The sequence below is a fragment of the Lytechinus variegatus genome, chromosome 1 (genome assembly GCF_018143015.1).
Source record: "Lytechinus variegatus isolate NC3 chromosome 1, Lvar_3.0, whole genome shotgun sequence".
Classification (NCBI taxonomy): Eukaryota; Metazoa; Echinodermata; class Echinoidea; order Temnopleuroida; family Toxopneustidae; genus Lytechinus; species Lytechinus variegatus.
The window spans coordinates 75,227,265-75,249,283 of NC_054740.1; the positions used below are offsets into that span (position 1 = coordinate 75,227,265).

General features: G+C 36.4%; 1 protein-coding gene across 2 annotated transcripts; it reads left to right on the forward strand.

Annotated features, from left to right (window-relative positions):
• Positions 1–4,430: 4,430 nt before the first annotated feature.
• On the forward strand, positions 4,431–21,780 carry LOC121423005 (acyl-coenzyme A amino acid N-acyltransferase 2-like). 2 transcript variants are annotated; one of them, XM_041618278.1, is made up of 9 exons: positions 4,431–4,632; positions 10,221–10,566; positions 11,056–11,343; positions 12,427–12,605; positions 13,736–13,944; positions 14,516–14,642; positions 17,456–17,536; positions 19,919–20,066; positions 21,382–21,780. In XM_041618278.1, the coding sequence occupies exons 2-9, from the start codon at positions 10,251–10,253 to the stop codon at positions 21,519–21,521; spliced, it is 1,488 nt and encodes a 495-aa protein (XP_041474212.1). In that variant the 5' UTR covers positions 4,431–4,632; positions 10,221–10,250; the 3' UTR covers positions 21,522–21,780. The 2 variants fall into 2 exon arrangements, with proteins under 2 accessions (XP_041474212.1, XP_041474221.1); XM_041618287.1 differs by lacking the exon at positions 13,736–13,944 and adding an exon at positions 14,009–14,217.
• Positions 21,781–22,019: the final 239 nt, after the last annotated feature.

The following is a 22,019-nucleotide window of genomic DNA, read 5'->3' on the forward strand; positions in this document are numbered from 1 at the left end:
CCATGCTGTTTGGCTCAACTTACCCCAGTCCGAACTCAGTGCGATAATTTTGTATCCACACATTTATTATGCATCCATCATATAAAAGACTATGACAAGAATGAAGATCCATACCTGGACTAATAATGTTGTTATCATGTCTTTATTATATTTAAAGACGTGTGTGTTTATAAAGCACTTATCTATTTCACACTCTTTTTTACTTTTTTGGCTGAAATTCATATTTTTCCCTCTAAAAAACTACTTTTTGTTTCAAAGTTGAAAACAATGTGGTGGGGTTAGGGGTTATGCTATGGGTCATCAATACATGACACCACCACAATGTCTGACTCATTCATTATTGGCCTGGGGCTGGTGGCTCAACTTGCCCCTATGCTCAACTTACCCCGCCTTCCCCTACAAAATGTATGAGGGGAGAACCAGCATGTCAATTTTTTGTTTAAAGTCTTTTTACTTGCTAATTCTCTATAAATACTAACATCCTTTAAAAGGAAAAGAGCAGTCATGTAAATTTGCTCCTTTCAGCCAGCATTTCAATCGATTTTTATGGTTTGTTTGTTTTTTAAGATACATTACCATAGGAATTACCATGGCTCAACTTGCCCCATGCTGTTTGGCTCAACTTACCCCAGTCCGAACTTAGTGCGATAATTTTGTATCCACACATTTATTATGCATCCATCATATAAAAGACTATGACAAGAATGAAGATCCATACCTGGACTAATAATGTTGTTATCATGTCTTTATTATATTTAAAGACGTGTGTGTTTATAAAGCACTTATCTATTTCACACTCTTTTTACTTTTTTGGCTGAAATTCATATTTTACCCTCTAAAAAACTACTTTTTGTTTCAAAGTTGAAAACAATGTGGTGGGGTTAGGGGTTATGCTATGGGTCATCAATACATGACACCACCACAATGTCTGACTCATTCATTACTGGCCTGGGGCTGGTGGCTCAACTTGCCCCTATGCTCAACTTACCCCGCCTTCCCCTATGCATAGTTACTTGAAAAAAACAACTGTTTTTTAAATCTTTTTTTACCTTAAGCTAAGGACAATACTTAAGATGAAAGGCAATGCCACTTTTATTTCATATGAAAAATAAAAGGCCTATATATACCCAAGCTGACCAACTGTCATTCCAGCAAAACAAAATAGAATTAAGTTAATAAATGCTGTGACATAAAATCATATGACTTCGTTCGCAACAAGGTTATGCATATAACATTTAAGTACTTTTATTCAGAGCCGCACTCGCCAATCGGGTAAGATTGCGATACATGACTTGTCTCATAATGAAGATTTATTTTTTTTACAATCAATGTGCAAATTGCTTTCATGTAATTTTCTACTTGCCTCAGGGGCGGCGATCCTGGGGGGAGGGGTGGACCAGGGACATAGTGCCCCCACTTTTTGAAGCGCACTGAAAAAGTGCCAAATGCCCCCACCCCTCACGAACGTGCAGTGCCCCTTTCATCGGAAGAGAACCCGTTTTAGGTGTTTCCAAGTGCCATTTCTCGTATTAGTACCAAATTTCACCAACAAATTCCCCTCACGATCGTGTTCTGTGCCCCTTTCACCAGTCAGAACGACCCATTTTATGTCCGAGCGAGTGAGCTTTTGCCATCTTATTGGTGCCCTTTCTGCGTCTTTTTTAAGGTAAAAGGAACTCGGCAGAACAGCCTTTTCTTTTTGCTGGTAAACGCCAAGCTGATATTCAATTATCTACATGTATAGGAAACATAGCAGTCGAGTGGCCAACTTTGTAGACGACAGATACTACTCTCAATTTTTTATCAAAATTAGTTAGAAACAATTTGTAGAGGTGGGATTCAAACTCACAACCAACCACTAGACCACACGACCTTTCTCGTATCAGTGCCTCTTTTTACAAAAGAAAAACGCACTCCTTTCACCTTAGAAGGATCCGTTTTATGCCTTTCGCAAGTGCCATTTTGCCATCGATCCTCGTATCAGTGCCTTTTTTTACCCAAGAAAAGTGCTCCTCACAAACATGTCCCTTTCACCTGAAAACAGAGGCGTCGATCCTGCCCCTGGGAGGGGGGGGGCAGGGGGCGATCGCCCCACAAATGAAAATATTGAAGGGGCAAACATATCGTTTTGCCCCCCCCCCCCCCATAATTCCGGATGTGCAAAAAATGAAATAAGATTGTAATGTTACACAGAAATCAGCAAGCGAGATTGAAATACACAACTCGTTGTTTATTCGAAATAGTGCTCAAAATGTCTGCTTTTCAAATTGGAATTTAATTTTTTTTTCAGCTCGCGCTTCTCACTCACGTCATTTCTTTATACCCCCCCCCCACCATAGTTTTCATGATTAAATAGGTGAATAGAATGTCCCGTTCTGTTCTAAAAAAAGAACTCCCACTTCGATTTGCAATAATCTTTTGTTGGATATAACGTGTGTAATCTTGTTAAAAACATCAAATAAACTGTCATTTTTTTCAGATCGAAATATAAAAATTTTCAGCTCGCGCGCTTCGCGCTCGCATCTATCATTCTTTAAATACCCATCTTAATCATTGGTACCGAAAATGCTTAGAAAATCAAGCTTTCGATCAGGAATCAGGTCAGAATATTAAAAATGCACTTCGCACTCGCATTGGTGAGATAATGTGTCACATTCTCATGAGTGACACACACACATCCTCACATATAGGCCTATATATATATATGCCTATGTGAGGTTGTGTGTGGGTGGGCTTGTTTGTTTTGTGTGTGATCGAGGGCCCAGTTTAACGTTGATTCAAGATTTTGCCCCCGGCCCCCCAGCCCCATCTGAAAAATTGATCAATTAACGCCCCTGCCTGAGAAGGATTAGCAGTTAAGTGCCCTTTTGCCATCTTGGTGCCCTTTCTCAAGATTACCAGTGCCTTTTTACCCAAGAAAAGTGCCCCTCACGAACGTGTATAATCTTGTGCCCCTTTTGCAGTTCACCTGAGCGTGTTTCTGAGCAAGTGCTCCCTTGCCTTCTTGTTTAATTGCCTTTTCTCAAATCAGTGCCCCTTTTACCCAAGAAAAGCGCTCCTCACGAACATGTCCCCTTGTACCTGAGAACGATCCGTTTTATGCCGTTAGCAATTAAGTGCCCCTTCGCCTTCTTAAAGGGGAAGTTCACCCTGAAGAAAACTTTGTTGCAAAAATAGCAGAAAAAATAGTACTGGTAAACAATATTGGTGAAGGTTTGAGGAAAATCCGTTAAAGAGTAAGAAAGTTATTAGAGTTCAAAGTTTTGGATTTGTGACGTCATAAACGAGCAGCTGCCCCATGTGTTATGTAATATAAAATGCATTAATATACAGATATCGCCTACCTAGAGTTTGAATATAACATTTCCTCTCCCCGACGGAGTTATATTTTTCCCAAGGGATTATATTTTGCCCGAAGCGCACAGCGCTGAGGGAAAATATTATCCCGAGGGAAAAATATAGCTTCGGAGGGGAGTTGAAATGTTATTTATTAAAACGATAGACCAGGCAATATCTGTTATATTATATAGTCTATGTGGATTCGCCATCAGAAATTGCATTCATCATCTGGCTCAAACCCGAAATTCTTGCTACAGCTCTGATCCATCTACGTCATAATAGATTTTTTTGGGGAAAATACATTAAGCGCGTTCTTCATGCAATCGACGCGTTAACATTAGCGCGTACATCATATAAACTACCTTGGTATGCAACTTGTATGCAGTGAGTGACGTCACCTTAGTGGATATAACGCCGCAATTGAAAATACAACGCGGTACATTCCCTGAGGTGACGTCAAAACCTAGAATATAACAAATGCGATCCTCGCAGCCATGGTCACGTGATGGCGTATTGACCTATCACTGATTCGAATCTACATGACCTATGTAATATTTTCAAATTTTGCATGGTTCCTGATGACTTAATGATTTTGCTTTCTATTCATGATCGGGTGTGAAATGATTTGTCTATTGATATACAAAAGGTAAAGTGAAAACCATTTTCAATTTTCTGAGAAAAGGATATTTCATTAATCTTTTACCATTCGCTATGTAGGAATGCTGCTCGCATATGACGTCACAAATCAAATAATTGAAATTCTAATAACTTTTTAATTATTTGATATATTTTTCTCAAACCTTCGGCAATATCTTTTATTATTTTTTCTGCTATTTTTACAATAAAGTTTTTGTCAGGGTGAACTTCCCTTTAAAGGTGCCCATTCTCTTTTTACCTATTAAAGAAATTGTCAATATGACGGTCCATAAAGATACAAAGGAATGGTACCGTAGGGTACCCATGCGCCAATTAATCAGCTCCTCCTTTCTACCAGGCGCTTGCGGGCGTGGCGCCGGGCCAGGTGGGTGTTTCATAAAGCTGTTCGTTTAATTGGTTTCGGGGCAATGCATTGCGCATTCCGTAAGCGTAAAGGAGAACGACAGAGCTGAGCTCAGAGGAAAAACGACGTCAGAAGTCTAACGATAAATTTTAATATTCAGATTTTGAAGGCAAAACATTAGGAACACTCCATTTGTATGATTCTGCTGCTAGTTTTTGTTTGACAGGCCGTTGCAAGTGCTGGGTTATTTCACCAGCTCCGAGTTTCCTGTGAATGTGATTGAATTTCGATTGGTGAGTCGGGTGAAAAGAGATAACGGTATAGTCACGTATTGTATTACCGGACACTATCATATTTCCGGACGCGCATATTACTGCGTACGAAGTCAATTTCGTAGCGCAAGGCTTCCGCAGTTCATTTTCACTGATCAATTCAAAGAACAAGATTGCAAAAACAAGGCGAAAAAATCTAACTTTTACCTTATTTTTCTTTAAAATGACAGAAAATTCTTAAAATACCATATAACATAGTTTTGCATTAACAATTGATCCCAATTGATCTATTTTCTGATGGGAATACGGACCTGATAATTGCCGAAATTCAATCTCGTCCGCTCTATCGATCAGATCGTCGCCGGGATCGTTGACGGCTAGTTCTCAAGGTACTCGGTACCCCCTGCCGTGCGCGAGGTTTACCGTGATAGACAGCCGTCAACGATTGACAGCGCATCGATAGAACTTGATGACTGAGTGAGGGTCACGATATGAACGAGCAGTAATACTGGAAAGTGCCATATCGATAGCGCAATTGAAAAAAAAGAAATTAGCTGGCAAACACAAATTTTCATAAAAGATTTGCTCAGAATCGATATAAGAAAGCACACAAAAACTTATAATTTACTCATAATATGACATATCATGAAAAAAATCACACCAATTCTTTCTTACATCATTATTATCAAGAATATTTTTACCCGTCCGGCGCGCGTCCGGAATTATGATGTAATTTGTCACGCACGAAAATAATTGTTTTTCGCGGAGGGTATGCGGCAAGTGCAGTGCAAAGAAAACGGTTGGAAAATGTAAAATAATATCATCATATTCATAATTTTCAGAATATTTGGAATAGCAAGTGATAATTTTTCTTGATTGTATTTCCTCTAGTTGTCATTTTTAAATCACTGAAATAAAGGTGTCCGGCAATAGGATACACTGTCATACCGTATACCGTAGCCCACTTGTTCACTGCTACCACCCTGCCTGTGGGGAATCTACAGGTAGGACTATGGTATGCCAATGTGGTACAGAGCACACACTTTAAAAAATCATTAAAATATCACTTTTGTGACCAAAATTACTAATTTCCATACAGTTGCAATTTATTTTTCATTAGTAACTTGGAAATAATTTTTGTATTCACCAGATCGCTAAAAAATTTGAATTTTGGGCATATTTTTTGTACGCCCTCTATTTGTGGAAAGTAATGCCATGGCAAGAAAATTTTCATTTTTTGATCTCTATTTTCAATTAAGAAAAAAAATGATTTAAAGTATCAAATTTAAATAAGAGCCAAGTTGTATGAATAATAGGTGTAATGGAAACTGTCAGTGTAAAAACATCAAGCATTTGCCCAAAACAAAAAGAGAAAATTAGCCAAACATTGCCACCCTTATTTTGCCACACATGGAGATATAACTGAGAACAAGGTTATATCATAACCTTGTTCATTGAATGAGTGTATATAGCCCTAAATCTTGTACATGGGATAAAACTTCATTTCCGACATTTCTATGCTCTCGTTATTTTTTAACAAGAATTCATCAAAAAAATGAGAAAAATATTGCGAAAACAACGGAAGAGACTTGCCCCTGTGTTTACGCCGCCATCTTGTTTCCTATTGTTCTTCGCCAACGTTACAGACGCATGCGTCGGGTATTACACATAGCCATAGGCTTGTATTCTGAAGTCAGGTTTAACTTAAACTCAGGTTTAAAGTTGTGGTTTAGTATGGATAGCCAATTGTTACATAAATCACTAAAGTAGAGATATCATATTTCAGCTATTAAATCATTCATACTTGTATAGAAAATATAGATTATTGTCTTCACTAGGCCCGTTTTGAAAGTCCATTTTTGATGCACGTGTACACGGCGTGTTTTTCGGTCGTGTACACGTGTACACGTTGTAAACACTGTGAGAGTTCTGTTTTCATGTCGACACGGACCCGCATCAACATGTCATAAAAAGGGGTCTATATAGCCTAAGTCACGGTTTTAAAGCTTACCTGATAAGTTTGAAGTTACAATCCACAAAAATTGGTGCAAATTAAAAGTTTACTCGGCTTAGCAGCGCATTAAATTAATAAAGAATGCAAAAGAAAATCAGTGCAGGGCCCTAGCTAGCGCCGACGCCCGTTGGATGCGCATTTTGTATACTGTACCGTACATGCATGCACAGATCGCTGCAGAATAAGTGTAACTGAAGTTATCGATTGATTTTCATTATTATGTTGCCAATTTGAAGAGCGTTTGTTTGTAGGCTTGTAGCACATGTGTGCGAGCGTATAACACGTAAGTTGAAGCGATGATCGCTATCGCAATTGGTGATTCTCAAATTGACTCTGAGTGTGATTGAGCAACGCTTCCGAGCTTTCGAGACCGGAGCAGACCCATTTCGTGGTACAAAAACGTGAGTCTCCAGAAAGAATGTGGATTAAATTGGCGATTTTGGAAGTGAACTCACTATGGATTAATTGAAATATATTGACATATTAGTATTTAAAACATGTGCAGTGTCTGAGAACTAAGATTTAATGTGAAGCTGTGAGCTTGTTCACTGACTTTGTAGCCCCATGCAAGCTTTATGCAGACGCTACCGTGTACACGGTGATGGAATTTAGTACACGTGCACTGACTTGACCGTGCGTGTACACGTGTACCCGAAACGGGCCTAGTCTTCACCATTGAAGAATCAGGAAACAGCACTGTAAATATAAGAAACATACAACTTAATAAGAAAAATTGACACTTTTGGCTTCCCATAATTTTAGCACATGCAGAGTTAGACCATGGTCTAAGTTAAACCTTACTTCAGAATACGGGCCGTAGTGTTGGGGCAAAAAGTACATTGTTTATATAGTGTTTTAGTCTTTTACGCTTGCGAATTCGTACCGGTAAGCATGTAGTTTTTCTAGCGAAATATGTACCTTTTTTCTTTATTTTATTCAAGGCTCCACATTAACTTTTTTTGGTGGTGGCCCGTTCGGGCCACCAAAATCTTCAAATAATTTTTTTTGGTGGCCCATTAGTAAAGTTTGGTGGCCCGAAAAATATAAAGAAAAACATTAATTAAAAATGAATAAAACAAACTGAAATATTCTGCAGTCACTACCACGTACCACTATTCTTTGTGCATCTTGTATGTAAATCGTGCTTGCTATTATTTTACTTTGCTTATTTTGTGGTAATATATAAATTGTTCTATCATTGTGAATATGAAATGATTGAAAGAGAATAAAAGAATTGTATTGCTCCCAGGTTGTGTGGACTTTTAATCTCTGTATAGACACACACTCATAATGGTAAAGTAAATAAATAGTGCATATAGCAAACTCAGATTGATTTACAAAACAATGATTTTTCTTTATCGTAAAACCTAGATTATGCAGGCCCCAAATCCAGTTTATTTTCTCTTTTCCAGCATATTATTATAGCAGGAGAAAATCACAGAAGATATGCTGCAGAATTAGAACAATGTATGAAAGGGGGAAATAAACAAAAATAATTTTTAGAATAGTATATTGAAAAAAAAATGGAAAAATGAATAAGTGAAATAAGACAAATAAAAAAATGAAGTAAGAAAAGACAAAGAACAGGAAAAAAAATTGAGAAAAAAACAAAAGAAAATGTAAGAAAAATGAATAAGACAAAATTATCAGAAAAAATGGGGAAAATTATTATTATTCAGTAGAAACATGTTCTTTAATCAGCCATATTCAATGGGAAGGGGTATAAATGGTTTAATCACTGTAAAAAAAATTGACAGAAAAAAATAAGAAAACGGCAAGTTATCTGGAAAAAACAGTGAGAAAATTCCTTCCCTATATTTGACAAAATGATGGAAAAAAAATCACATTTCATATCAATAAAATGCCTTCCCAAAGTATTTACTTCCTTAAAGAGTGGTTTAAGAAGTCATAAACAAGAAAGAAAGAAGCTGTCTATTCAAGACAGCTTCGAAAATAAACCAAATATCAACATACATACAAATTCACATGTGGGACTGTGATGTACTCACCTATGTGTTTTATGTGTATTAATGCATTTGGAAATCGGTCTTTTTGAGTCAAAAGAGAGGTCATAATTCCTCCTTTTAATGCTTGCAAAATATCAGGTTTCAGTAATATGGACTGTAGAAGGGCATTTCATTGATGTAAAATGTGACTCTGACGTAGATTTTCAAAGTTCTGGGGAAGATTTCTTAGCAGTAACATTTCGCATCGCAGCTCCCTGAGTCTGAATAGTCTGCTAGCGCACAGCCAGCTTCAGTGGTTTCACGCATGCAAAGCTCAGCCAGACAGCCGGCATGGCCGGCTGAATAATAGTGTACTGTTCTGTATGCTAGCGGTGGGCCTACATACTGTCATGACTGTGCAATCTTTGTGTGTGTGTATTTGTGTGTAGATTACCAAAAAAGGCGCATGACGAATTGACTTGCAATTTGAACTGTAGAAAGTTGATAAATGCATGCAAAATCGGGAGAAAAATTGCGCTACTTTGAAAATTATTGGTTGCCCGATTCGGGCCACCAAAACTTAACATTTTTTCAATAATGGTTGCCCGAGATGAATTTTTGGTGGCCCCGGGCCACCGCTAATGTCTTGTTTTGACACCCTCATTAAGTTATGTATGTAAATTGCCCTATGTTGAAAAAGATAACTTTTTACGTGTTTTGTTTAGTCACGCATGTTATCCAATATCCACTCGTTAATGGAAGTGGCCCCCTGCCCCCGGGCAGTGGTCATGCCCGACAGAGTCCCAAGACTCCCAACTTATTTTTTTGTTATTAAATACAGACCCTAGTCTAGTTCAAACTTTTATTAGATGTACACTTGCAAATCCAGTAAAGCACAATGTTATCATCCCAGGATAGTTTAGAAGCTGCTGAAAGGGATTACTCTTCAAGGTTCAAGGTAGCAGGGGGGGGTGCATTGGATGTGTACTTATTTTCTCAATATTTTTCTAATATTAATATTGTATTCACTTTTATTTTGTTAAAAAACACATGAAGACATTTACTTTGTCTTTTACTGTAATCTCTGTTTGTATTGATCAGTCTGTACACTTTTAACAAGAAAGTTTGCAATTAACTCGAATGAAAATGGATGAATAAATATGTAAATGGCCCTCCTGAATAGCGATATTTGCCAATAATTTGGCATGTCTGACCTCTAATGTCCAATTAGGATTGATAGGATTGAATGAAATTGCTTGTAAACTGTTTTGTCTGGAGTCAAGACTCACAACACACCTTCATCTGCATGCAGTACTGCATATAACGATGTGCTCAAAACTATGATTTGCTTGATCTAAAAGATTTGCTGGCAAAGGTCTGTACATGTTTACTTTGTGCAATGTTTGCAAACCAAATTACCATCATGTATTTTAATAGGCAGGAATGACCATCTTTCCTAGGGATACATTTAACCATTTCTGACATTGTACTATCAATGGTGAGTGGAGCCAAAGTAGTTCAGTGGAACAACCAATGTACAGAGACTGAAACTGTTGGTCTAGTATTTTAATTGCTCAATCTGTTCATGATACTCCACTTTCATTTGACTTTTTGCAACTGTTCTTTTACTTATTTTCTTGCATTTTTAGCATTCCGAAAATTGCTTTTGACCTTACTAAATGGCTGCATTTACCAGGCTGCAGACTATCCTGAGGATATTTGCTGGTAGGAATAGTACCTATTCATCACCATGTCAACAAAGCTGCATCCTCCCTGGAGTGGCATCCTCCAGATACAACAGTACTGACGCCAATAATCCTACATTGAGTGTACATCCACAGACCAGCTTATGTGATGAGGCTGTCGACATCAAGGCAAGTGGGTTATCACCAGGACAGCTAGTCACTTTAAAAACTCAAGTCTACACAGAGAATGGAAAATATAGATTTGAATCAAAGGCTCAATACAAAGCTGATGCAGAAGGAGAAGTAAGAGGTTTGTAAGTTCATTTGTGATAATCTTGCCTGAGCAATATTTTTTTTTTCTCACTGGCTATTTTTCTTCATAAAAATAACTGAATGAGACAAGTTAATTTTCAGTAATTAGACAGTGCCACTTTTGGATGGCCCCAGCTGGTGCTGAATTTGAGATAGGAAGAAGTTAAAATTCAAGATAAGGAATGAAAAGAGAGAAGAGAAAGAAGTAGAAAAAGCAGGAGGGTAGGAAGTTCTGAGTAGTCGAGAAAACATTAAAAAACAAACCTATGTGATAAATTCATTTTTTCTAAATTCTGAAATTGCATTTTATGTGAACTTTTAAAGATTTTCAGGAAAAGTTGCCCTGAACAAAGCTAAATAAAGTAATATATGCATGTTTTAAGCTTTGCGTACAACTCACAGGATATTTTTTTCTTCAAAGATATTGGATATGCTTTCTTCATCTGACTTATTATTCTTTACATCTTCAATCCATTTCTTGTTAAAGTTCAAAGGGATCCATCACTTGGAGGAAGCTATGAGGGTGTTGAACCAATGGGCCCGATCCTGTCCTTGGAACCAATCCCAGAGATTGCTCATAAGTACCCTCGATTTGTCAAATGGGATGTTACAAAGCCTTTCAATTACACACTCCAACTTATTGAAGATGGTGAAGATCAGACGAAAGTCATTGCCTCTACATCAATGGAAAAGAATTTCTTGGCAGACTATGTTGAAAGGATACCAGTCACAATGGGAGGGGCAGAAGGGGTTTTATTCTTGCCAAAACAAAGGGGTAAGCACTCCACTTTTTATTATCACTGTAAAAAAAAAATGCTAATTTTAGAAGGTAACTCATGTCTATTATCTTTTAATGGGTACTTTGTATGTGGGATTTCATAAACAAAATTTTAGTCCTGAGTGGTCTATCGACTATCTAATGAAAAAATTTGGAGGATCAGAAGAATAGAAAAACCGAGTGAGATTCATGCTTAAAGAAAAGGCTAAAAGTGGCTCAAAATTTAATAAAGGTGCCTTATATGGCACTTGTGTGCTTTCTTTAATATATTCTAATATCCTGAGCAAATATTTTCTCTGCCAATTCATATGAATGTATAAAAGGCTTTTATAGTGAATATTTGTTCTGGTAAATCCTACCGCTGCGGCGCTGCCACCCAAATTACAGTAGTATCATAAGACTTAAATGTGTTGCGGGATATAAAGTGAAATTTACATTCTGCCTGAGATATTGCATTTCTGCATTATGTTTTAATTGATTCTTTAATTTATTCATCTTGACTCAAAACAATTTCTGTTAAGCTAAAAACATGATCATTATTCTTGCTCATCAATGTTTAAGTGCAGTTCTTGATCAGGAATTGTACTTTATTTCATAATAGTTGAGGAAACTCTAGCAATTTAAAAAATAATTGAGTAATTCTTTTTATCACAGGCATTTCTTGGGAGCCATGCAGTGAAAAATCAAAAGGGCTTAATTTCATGAAATTGTGGAAATATGTTACTATATACTACAAGAACTTTATTATGTCTGTGTCAGTTGTTCATTGTTAAATTTTTGCTTTTCTCAGAAATTCAGATACTATCCTTCAAATATATATTTGGTATCATTCATTGAAATTGTTTTTACTCATACCATGAGTGGTATCAAATGAAGTAAGAAATATCCGAGCGTTTCTCACAATCATGTAATGAATTACTTATGATTATGGTAATATGCCATGCTTTCCACTTTACATGCCCAAAGCATTTTGAATTTAAAAAATTATGATAAAACATTAGTCATTCTCAGGTTTTGTTTTTCTGGGATGTAGTGTACTCCCTGCTGTTGTTAATTCTCTTTTTTTTATTTCTATCATAGGATCATCTGATCCACTTCCCTTCATAATTGACATCAGAGGTCTACTCACTAATCTAGTAGTCGACCGTGCAGCTACTCTAGCTTCTCATGGGTTTGCCGTCTTTGCCTATGATTACTTTTTGCCTGTCAGACGCAAAAGTCAAGAAAAGTTTGTGTACATCGATGCTCAATCCTTCATAGTGAGTATATCATTATATCAAATCTCTAGTCATATTTCTCCTCATACTGTATTGTTCTGGCATGATTATTCTTTTTACCAAGGGAACCTGGACAGAATTGTACTTTTGAAACAGATTCACTGCTCAGCACTATTCTAGCTAGAGAATTCTTATTAGTGGTCGCAATTTTCATGGCAATAGAAAGTTTTTCGCCTAAGTTAGTTGTCTTAAGTCCGAAAGTGAATTAACATCATATATAATAAGTATCTGACATTGGCAAAATACTGAAAATAAAATGAGATTTTTGAAAATAAGAATGCCTATTTTGTGCATAGAAAACAAGATTGAAAATGGAAAGTATTATTCTCTTTGCAAGGGGTGTTGTTTGAAATACTATTCATTTGAAATTAGTGGCAGTCAGAAGCAGTGTTTGTCAGGATGAGCGGTGGTGTGAAATATTCTTTGCTGGTTGGGCCCGACCACTGCTGAATATCATAGCTACATGTATAGCTCTGCTGCTCGGATAAGCTCCTTTCCATTTTGTCCATTCTGTCTTCGTTCACATGCCTCAAGATAGTTTGACTAAAAGGATATTGCAATGCAAGGAATTATCATTTTTATTGTTATTAATGTTTTTGTTGTTATTCTTATTTTTTATTATTAGGTAAGTGTTATCATTATATGGATTGTGAGTATGGTCACTGGGTATTTAGGTACTTCCCTTTAAACTTTTAAATGGGATCCCCAAGGAAGAAAAACATTGATATTATGATTAAAATAGAATTCTAAGAAACAATAACATTAAAAAGTTAATAATAGTTATTCTTCACCCTGGCAAGTTTTCTGTAAAAAAATCAGTACAACATGTACACATGGTAATCTGTCTATATAAAGCATTTGCAGTATATCAAGGACTGCTATCATAGTATAATGAGATCTAACAATTGTATTCTTTACCAAAATGATAAAAAAGAATTATGATGACAAAATGACATGAATGCAAGCCTGTTACCATCCATTAGGGCTGAACTCTTAGAAAAAATATTGCATTCATGTCACTTTGGTTACTATTATTTCCAACCAGAACTTCTATCATTCCTTGAATATTTGGACAAATTTGTATACAATTTTTCGGGCGTTGTATATTTCAGGACATAGTAGACTTTGTAAAGGAACATCCACGACTGGATGAAAACAGAATAGGAATGACTAGTTCCTGCTATGGAGGAGCAATAATGCTTAATGCTGCTACTAGACTTGATCTACCAATCAAGTGCATGGTTGGTGCTGGTTTTGTTGATTTACTTTGCGTGAACGTTGGATGGAAAAACCTGGACGGGAGTCTGCTTCATCCTTTCGGGTAGGTCTCATAAAAAATAAAGCTTTAGATTTTTGTATAATATATTTTGGGAATTATATTTCAGGACATTGTAGACTTTGTAAAGGAACATCCACGGCTAGATGAAAACAGAATAGGAATGACCAGTTCCTGTTATGGAGGTGCAATGATGCTTAATGCTGTTACTAGGTTTGATCTCCCTGTCAAGTGCATGGTTGCTGCTGGTTTCCTCGATTTCCTTTGTGTGAATGTTGGATTGAAAAACCTGGATGGGAGTCTACTTCATCCAGTAGGGTAGGTCCCATAGGAAAGTATGCCCCTCTCCCTTTCCTACTACTCATATTTGATCAATGTTCATCGAGAATTAATTAAAGTTAACATACATGTAACATTGTATTCATTGGAATATTCTACTTTTTGATACATAAAAGTGGTTTTCACTTTGCTACATATTCAGAGCTGTGATTTTACAGGACCTCAGTTGAGAGATCGTCAATCATGAGAACAAAAAGTACTTTCCCTGTTTGATAATATAGCGTCATACCAGCAATAATGTTTAAAAACTGTACATGTGATTATCATTCAATTGCAGTGAATCAGGTGAATACATTAATACATGGACAGATGAACATGGAAGGAGCTGGATGTCACTTGGAAGTGAGCTGAAGGACACTGTTATTCATAAAGCATTAGAATCCCCAGATGCCGCTTTTTGTCTGGTAATTTAATTACTGTTGCTATGAATGTCCTTAGTTTTGTAATGGTGTGACAATGCTGCTGCAGTTAAAGTAAACATCTACTGCAAACTACATGATGATTGATCAGTGTACTGACAGACTTTTTGAGGAAAGTGTTATTGATATACTCCTTTTTATACACCCGTCCTAGATGGGACATATTATGGTATCATGTTCGGTGTCCGTCCATCTGTCTGTCCGTCTGTTAACTTTTCCTTGTAAATGCGATAACTTAAGTTTGGCTTAATCTAGACTCATGTAATTTAGTGTGTATGATACTAGCATGGATCCCAGGAAGCCTATTGATTTTGAGTTCAAAAGGGCAAGGTCACAGTGACATATTTTCATCTTACCCTTCTGAAGTCTTCATAAATGTGATAACTTCAGTTTTACTTAAAGGGGAATCCAGCCTTGGCCATAAAATGTTATGTTGGGAAGGAGAAAAATAAATTAAATAAATGAGAAAGTTATAGCTGCTTTAAAATTGAGATCACTAATACTATGTAGATTTCAAATTGGCAACTGTGTAAGTAAATTATGACAAGGGGCAAGGACAACTTTCCCATAGGCCATGTACTTTATTATCAGGGATTTGTGGTTTTCTCCTAAGTACCCATCCCCCTGGGGCAGTAATCTAAATATAACCCAGGTAGTATATTGTAGTATGTCCTCATGAAAGAAAAATATAATTTGAAATAAAACTTTTGGGAAAACTGACAGTTTAGCCATAATATGTATTGGAGTACATGGAAGAGTAGTCCTTGCCTTACTTCTCTATGATATCCCATATGTGGCCAATTTGAAGTCTCCATGGGTATAGTGATTACCAATATTTAGTTTTTTTACAACTTTTAAAATTCATAACTTTCTTGTTGTTTATCCATTATTGTTCAAACTTTCACCTATCAACTTGTCTGATTTTTCTTTTCCTTATAAAAACAAGTTTTTATTTGGGTTGGATTCCCCTTTAACCTAGGCTTATGCAATATGGTGTGTATGATACTAGCATAGAACCCAGGAAGCCTATTGATGGTCACAGTGACATGTTTTCATCTTACCCTTCTGAAGTCTTCATAAATGTGATAACTTCAGTTTAACTTAACCTAGGCTTATGCAATTTGGTGTGTTTGATACTAGCATGGATCCCAGGAAGCCTTTTTTATTTTGAGGTCAAAAGGTCAAGGTCACACTAACATGTTCTCATCTTGCCCTTCTGCAGTCCTTGTAAACCTGATAACTTCAGTTTAACTTTAGCTAGGCTCATATAATTTGGTGTGTATGATACTATCGTGGATCCCAGGAAGCCTATCGATATAGAGGTCAAGGTCACAGTGACATGTTTTCATCTTACTCTTCTGAAGTCTTCCTAAACGCGATAAATTCAGTTTAACTTAAGCTAGGCTCATGTAATTTGGTGTGTATGATACTAGCATGGATCCCAGGAAGCCTATTGATTTTGAGGTCAAAAGGTTCAAGATCACAGTGACAATAGACATGTTTTCATCTTACCCTTCTGAAGTCCGTGTTCTCTTGATAACTTAACCTAGACTCGTATAATTTGGTGTGTATGACACTAGCATAGATCCCATTATCAATTCTATTGATTTTGAGGTCAGAAGGTCAAAGGTGAAGTCGCCACCTTCAACTTTTCTTGCTTGACCAATACCTTCATTTTCTGTGTTACAGGTAGGCGTATTATGTGCTCACCCTTAGAGACACTCTTGTTAAGAATATCAAATAATCCAATAATCTGATTGGTGAAAAGTGCGGACTTGTCTTTAAGCATTCCTGCAAAACATTGAATTGTTTAATAAAGGGACAAAAACTGGTTTAAAGCAATGGAATCACTCAATCATGCTGACTAGTACATGTATCTAATTTCTAAAGTTCAGAAAAGGGAAAATCACATGCCTTAGCAACATTTTTTAAGAGAGAACTGGATTGTGTTGAATTTAGCGTGATTGTTTATTGTTTTATACATTTAATCGTTCATTTGTGATTTTTTGGAAGTAATAGCAATTTTATTTCAAATTGGACTTAAATTCATGAGTTCTGCGTTATGATGCCAGCAAGTGTATTATTTTTAAATCGTGAAAATGCTTACTGTTGTTCCAATATTACCCTGACATTGTTACAGTTGATAGATTGTAGTCACTAATTGGTCAAAATTACATCATGTAATTGTGGTGCAAATCTGTCTATCACTGTCTCACGGTTTTAACTTGCTTTCAATGTCCTCTATCAAGCCCTGATCATAGAACACATAACCCCTGAGGCCTGCAGCCAACAGTGCATTGGCCATGCTTAGCCTCGTGTGACCCGCAGCAGTGCTGCTCCTTAAAGTGATTTAGCCAGTCAACTCAAAATTAGAATTACATTTAATGGTCCTTAAATTGATACCAATAACGCTTGGATTTAGAGATAAATGTGAATAATATTGAGTTGTATGTAACAAATAAAGACTGGTCTGTATTTGGATGACGGTGGATATCATTAGCTTGGTGCTTTTAGCTCTTTACACTATACTCCCATTGTGATTTACTAATAATTGTGTGTTGGTGGTCATAGATATTCTGATGCATATAACCAAATAGCTGCACTGTGTCTTTTGCCAAGAAACCTGCTATAGAGATGCCGAGTGGCTGGTTTTCCTATATTCCCCAATCATCTACTAATATGATCTAATTTGAGGATGAGCAATGAACAGACGCTTTTGAATCCCTGTTTGGAAATATATGGATATGACTTTGGTAACGTGTATACATGTAAATTCATTTTTGTTTTCTTTCCAACAGGAGGAGAATGTAAATTGTCCCTTGCTATTGTTTTTACATGAAGACGATCAGCACATCCCATCTCAGGCAGCAACCAAACATGTAAGAGTCTTTTATCTACTCTGATGTACTAGTCCAGCGCTTTTCATCTGGTGGGCCTTGAGAAGCTCCAAAGGGAGAAAAATATCTGAAAAATTGTATATTTCACAGACCTACCGAACATGTTATGTCCGATTGCTCAACGTGGGTGAAACAAAGCTAAAGCTAGGGTTACACCAAACACATGTTCTCCCGAATAATTTCCGACTGGATCAGAGGTGAATCGGTCCTGAATTATGCCAATAATTGACTTCCAAGAATTGCCCAAATGCCTCCTGGAACATGCAGAGTCCAACCAAATTTTTTCCCAATACCGGTACATCTCGAACTTGAATAAGATTTGTCATGGTCACATTCTGGGTATTTTGAAGGGTATTTGGCTGGTTTGAACATTTGGAAACAAGCCGAATTCCTCCACAAGTGTTCCCAAATTTTCTCGCATTCCGGGAGGGAGAACAGAATCCTCCTGGATCCTCCCGATTTGATTTGGGAGCTCCTGAATAGGTTTCAAATCCATATGACTTCGGCTGAAATCGGTCTGAATTTATTCAGGAGAATTCTGTTTTGGTGTAATCTTGGCTTTAAGCATGCTTAAGTATCATGCATATTGCAAAGCATGCACATGCACACTATAGTAGTTTCAATCTAACTTTGATGTGAACCTCATGTGCATGCATGTAGTTACCCGGTAGTTAGTTATTGCCCATTTGGGAATGCAGATTAGTTCTCAAACTGTTTGGTCCAAATTCACAAAAGTGGTTTCAAAAACCATTGGTTGAACACATGGTTTATGCAGATTTCCTGTATAAATTACTCTTGAATACCTCATATATTAAAAATGTCCAGTTCTGATGCACGCTTTGTCACAGTGTGCCAAATTGACACCTGTTGCCATGGTTAATTATGCAATTTTATTCATGATTCCACTGTTTTGTATTAAGGAGTCCACTTTTCAAAAAGTGGACTCTTGAATAAAATAGCGTGTTTTACCATGACAACAGGCTTCAATTTGATGCACTGTGACAAAAGCGTGCATCAGCATCGGACATTTTTAATATACGCGGTTTTTAAGCATAATTTATAAAGGAAATCACCTTTGTGATTTCGGCCTTTGTTCCAATGTGCTTCAGAGCTTTGTATTGATATTTCCCGAAACATGTTTCATCAAAACTGAGAGTCAAAGTGGTTCTTGTGTAAAAATAAGTTGAGAAGCGCTGTACTAGTCATTCACTTTGAGTAATTAAGAATTATTGGATTTAAACCTTTACACAAAATGAATTGGGATAAAAAGGTAAATAATGAAGGTATTTGTCATGTATAGCTTAAAGGGGTAGCCCAGGCTGAAAATAATATGATTTGAACAGATAAAGGAAAACCAGACAATCCAAATACTGAATAAAATGATCTAAATCAGACAAGGAATAACAAAGTTATAACATTTTGAATATTTACATTTGTTTAATAGAACATTGAACTGATGATGTTATCCCAACTTGCTTTTTTAATTGTATTTTATTACATGAATTAGGTTTATTCAATTTTTTTTCTCCAAGAGCTAAAAAAATGGAATGACAACTGAGTTGATGCATTAGATATTCATTGCTTCAACTTATTTCAATTTAAGGGTGACAGGATATCCACAAATGCATGAAAAAATGAAGTAACTATGATTTCATGTAATAACATACAAAAAGGGAAAGTGGGGATGTTACACCATCAATCCACCTACCGGTAATGAATTTGCATGATGACGCGCATATATCTTTTTACAAAATAGTGCTAAACTTGAAATTCAATAACTTTGTAAATTTTATCATATTTTGATGAAATTTTCAGCATTTCGCTCAGTGAAATTTTGCTCTTTTTATGTAGATATATATTTATTTTCAGCCTGGAGAACCCCTTTTAAATTTAAGTTTGATTACATTTCTGCAATGTTGATGGCAGATGAATTCCTAATGACTTGCAAAACAATGTTCTGCTATTTGATATGATTTTTAAAAATGAATTAGTTATCTCAATATGATTTTTTTGACAGCTCTACATTATTTTTTTTTTCAAATTTCCAAAATGATAATTATAACAGCCTGCGTGGAGATTACTTGATAAAAAAAATTGTGGGTGTCTGATGTTCTAGATATTATACGCATCAAGAAAAGTAACCTACACAATATAGTTTACATGACATTCTTTTGGCTTAGTAAGTTGTTGGACAGGATGAAACAGCAACAAATAAGTGGGATTGTAATGGGGCTGATGTCATTTTCTTCCCAGTCATTTTGTCCTAATTCACACTTCATTCATGTTCCGAAACTTAAACATACTCAAATTATTTCAGTTCCTAAAATAAAGAGGAATGTCTTTGAAACCTTTCTGTCTTTGCAGCTACGTGATCGCTTGAAGAGAGCTGGCAAGGGTCATTTGTTGGATTTTGAGACCCTACCTGGAACAGGACATTTTTTGGAGGTCCCTTATCAACCTATCAACCTGGTTTCAAGTCTATATGACCCAACTGTAATCCAAACTCCTAAATGTAAGTATATGACTTCTTTTATTTCTCTGTGGCATAGACCTGGCCACTGAGGATTATTTTTGCTATTGGGGTTGGTGTGATGATGCTCGACACCCCAGTAACAATAGAATAATCCTTCGTGGACAGAGCCCTGCTCTGTGGGTGAGATTTGTTGCTCGAAGGAAAGGAGGCAAATAACATGTTATGAGAAAAAACTTTATTAACACAAATTGAAGTTATATTTTTTCATTAGTTCTAAAGACAAATAGCCATAAAAGCATTTGTGTGATATCAGAAATGTTTGCTTCGTGGGCGATGTCAGAGGCTTCATTTATTTGTTCAACACTGGCACATCCTCTTGTATTTAAAATGACATCAAATTTTCCTTTTTTTTCTTATCAAATTTCATGTATAATTCCTAGAATCCAGCGTTAAAAGCAACTGCAAAAGAATATCACAGGAGAAAAATTTCCTCAAATTTGTCTTGACATGTGCCGGACTAGTTTGAGTTTCTATGACCCTTTCTCCAATAATATCAAACCAGTCTATAAATTACTCAAACCCAAAACTGTGTAATTCCTTAAATTCCTCATCATCCTTTCAATATGATACTACAAGTACATGTATCCCTAATATTGACTTTCTTTTTATAGAATACCACTGACCCTTCAAATCTGAATAATCACATCAATTCACACATCTGCACAGCTATCGTCTTACATTACGTTACACTGCGTAATCTCGAAAGGCAAAACAAAATCTGAGCTGAGTGAAATCCAATCTATAACATCGTACATGTTGTGCACTTGCTAAGCTGTTTGGTTCATATTATTCTTTGAACGTTAAATAATGTGACATAAAGCATACTCACAACATTGGCTTTTCAAAAAATCTAACAAAATATCTCAATGACACAGCCATAAATCTACAGATTCACGACATATTTTTTTCCCTACGAAGTTGCTCTCTGTCGGCCAACTTGTTGCAAGGCAAATCCGATACCTGGCTTATGACGTCATGTAAACTTTCCTAACAGGGGGGGTTCTTTTCTAGGTATTTTCTTTTTCAATTTGATCCTTACCCTCTTTCCTCAACTTTATCATTGGAAAGGTAGAATTTTTCATTTTAAGCTACTGTAATCCTCCAATTCAATTTGGTAAGAGGAAATGTGTAATGTTGAATATTGTTTTACTTAAAAGTTTCATGAACCAGTGCCCTGTCATTAATTAGGACTTTGTAGAAGGTCACCCTCTCTTGCCTTTGAAAAAAAAGAACAGCTTTTATGTTTTAATGAGATATTGATTTCTTTCCTTTGTCTAACCTTGAATTTTCACAGTACACTTTACGTTTTACGGTGGCACTGACACTAAGCAGGGAGTCAAGGATCAAGTCTTTGCCTGGGGGAAAATTGTGAATTTCTTCCGGAAACATCTTGATGTCAAAGAAATGTATCGCAGTGATTGGATCTCGTCCTAAACTATCTTGTCATTCCACAAGTGAAGCGTGAAATAGATGAACTGATCTTTTGAGTGATTACTGTCAATTGCATTAAATGCCAATCAGTGCCTATTCCATGTTCATACATGTATCTGTGTGTGGTAATATTATATTGGAGGATTTTATTAGTACTGTGCATGCACAAAAATGTATGGTACTTAAAAAAGGACGTGATACCATATATTATACAGATATTGCCTACCTAGAGTTTGAATATAACATTTCCTCTCCCCGACGGAGTTATATTTTTCCCAAGGGATTATATTTTACCCGAAGTGCGCAGCGCTGAGGGAAAATACTATCCCGAGGGAAAAATATAGCTTCGGAGGGGAGTTGAAATGTTATTTATTAAAACGATAGACCAGGCAATATCTGTTATATTATATAGTCTATGTGGATTCGCCATCAGAAATTGCATTCATCATCTGGCTCAAACCCGAAATTCTTGCTACAGCTCTGATCCATCTACGTCATAAT

What these genes read in the sequence shown, in the direction of transcription:
- LOC121423005 (XM_041618278.1), top strand. Translation starts at nt 10,251, where the DNA reads ATGGCTGCATTTACCAGGCTGCAGACTATCCTGAGGATATTTGCTGGT. An exon ending in TGCAGAAGGAGAAGTAAGAG is followed by an intron (nt 10,567 to 11,055) that starts GTTTGTAAGTTC and finishes TTCTTGTTAAAG; the next exon opens with TTCAAAGGGATCCATCACTT. An exon ending in CAGATGCCGCTTTTTGTCTG is followed by an intron (nt 14,643 to 17,455) that starts GTAATTTAATTA and finishes TCTTTCCAACAG; the next exon opens with GAGGAGAATGTAAATTGTCC.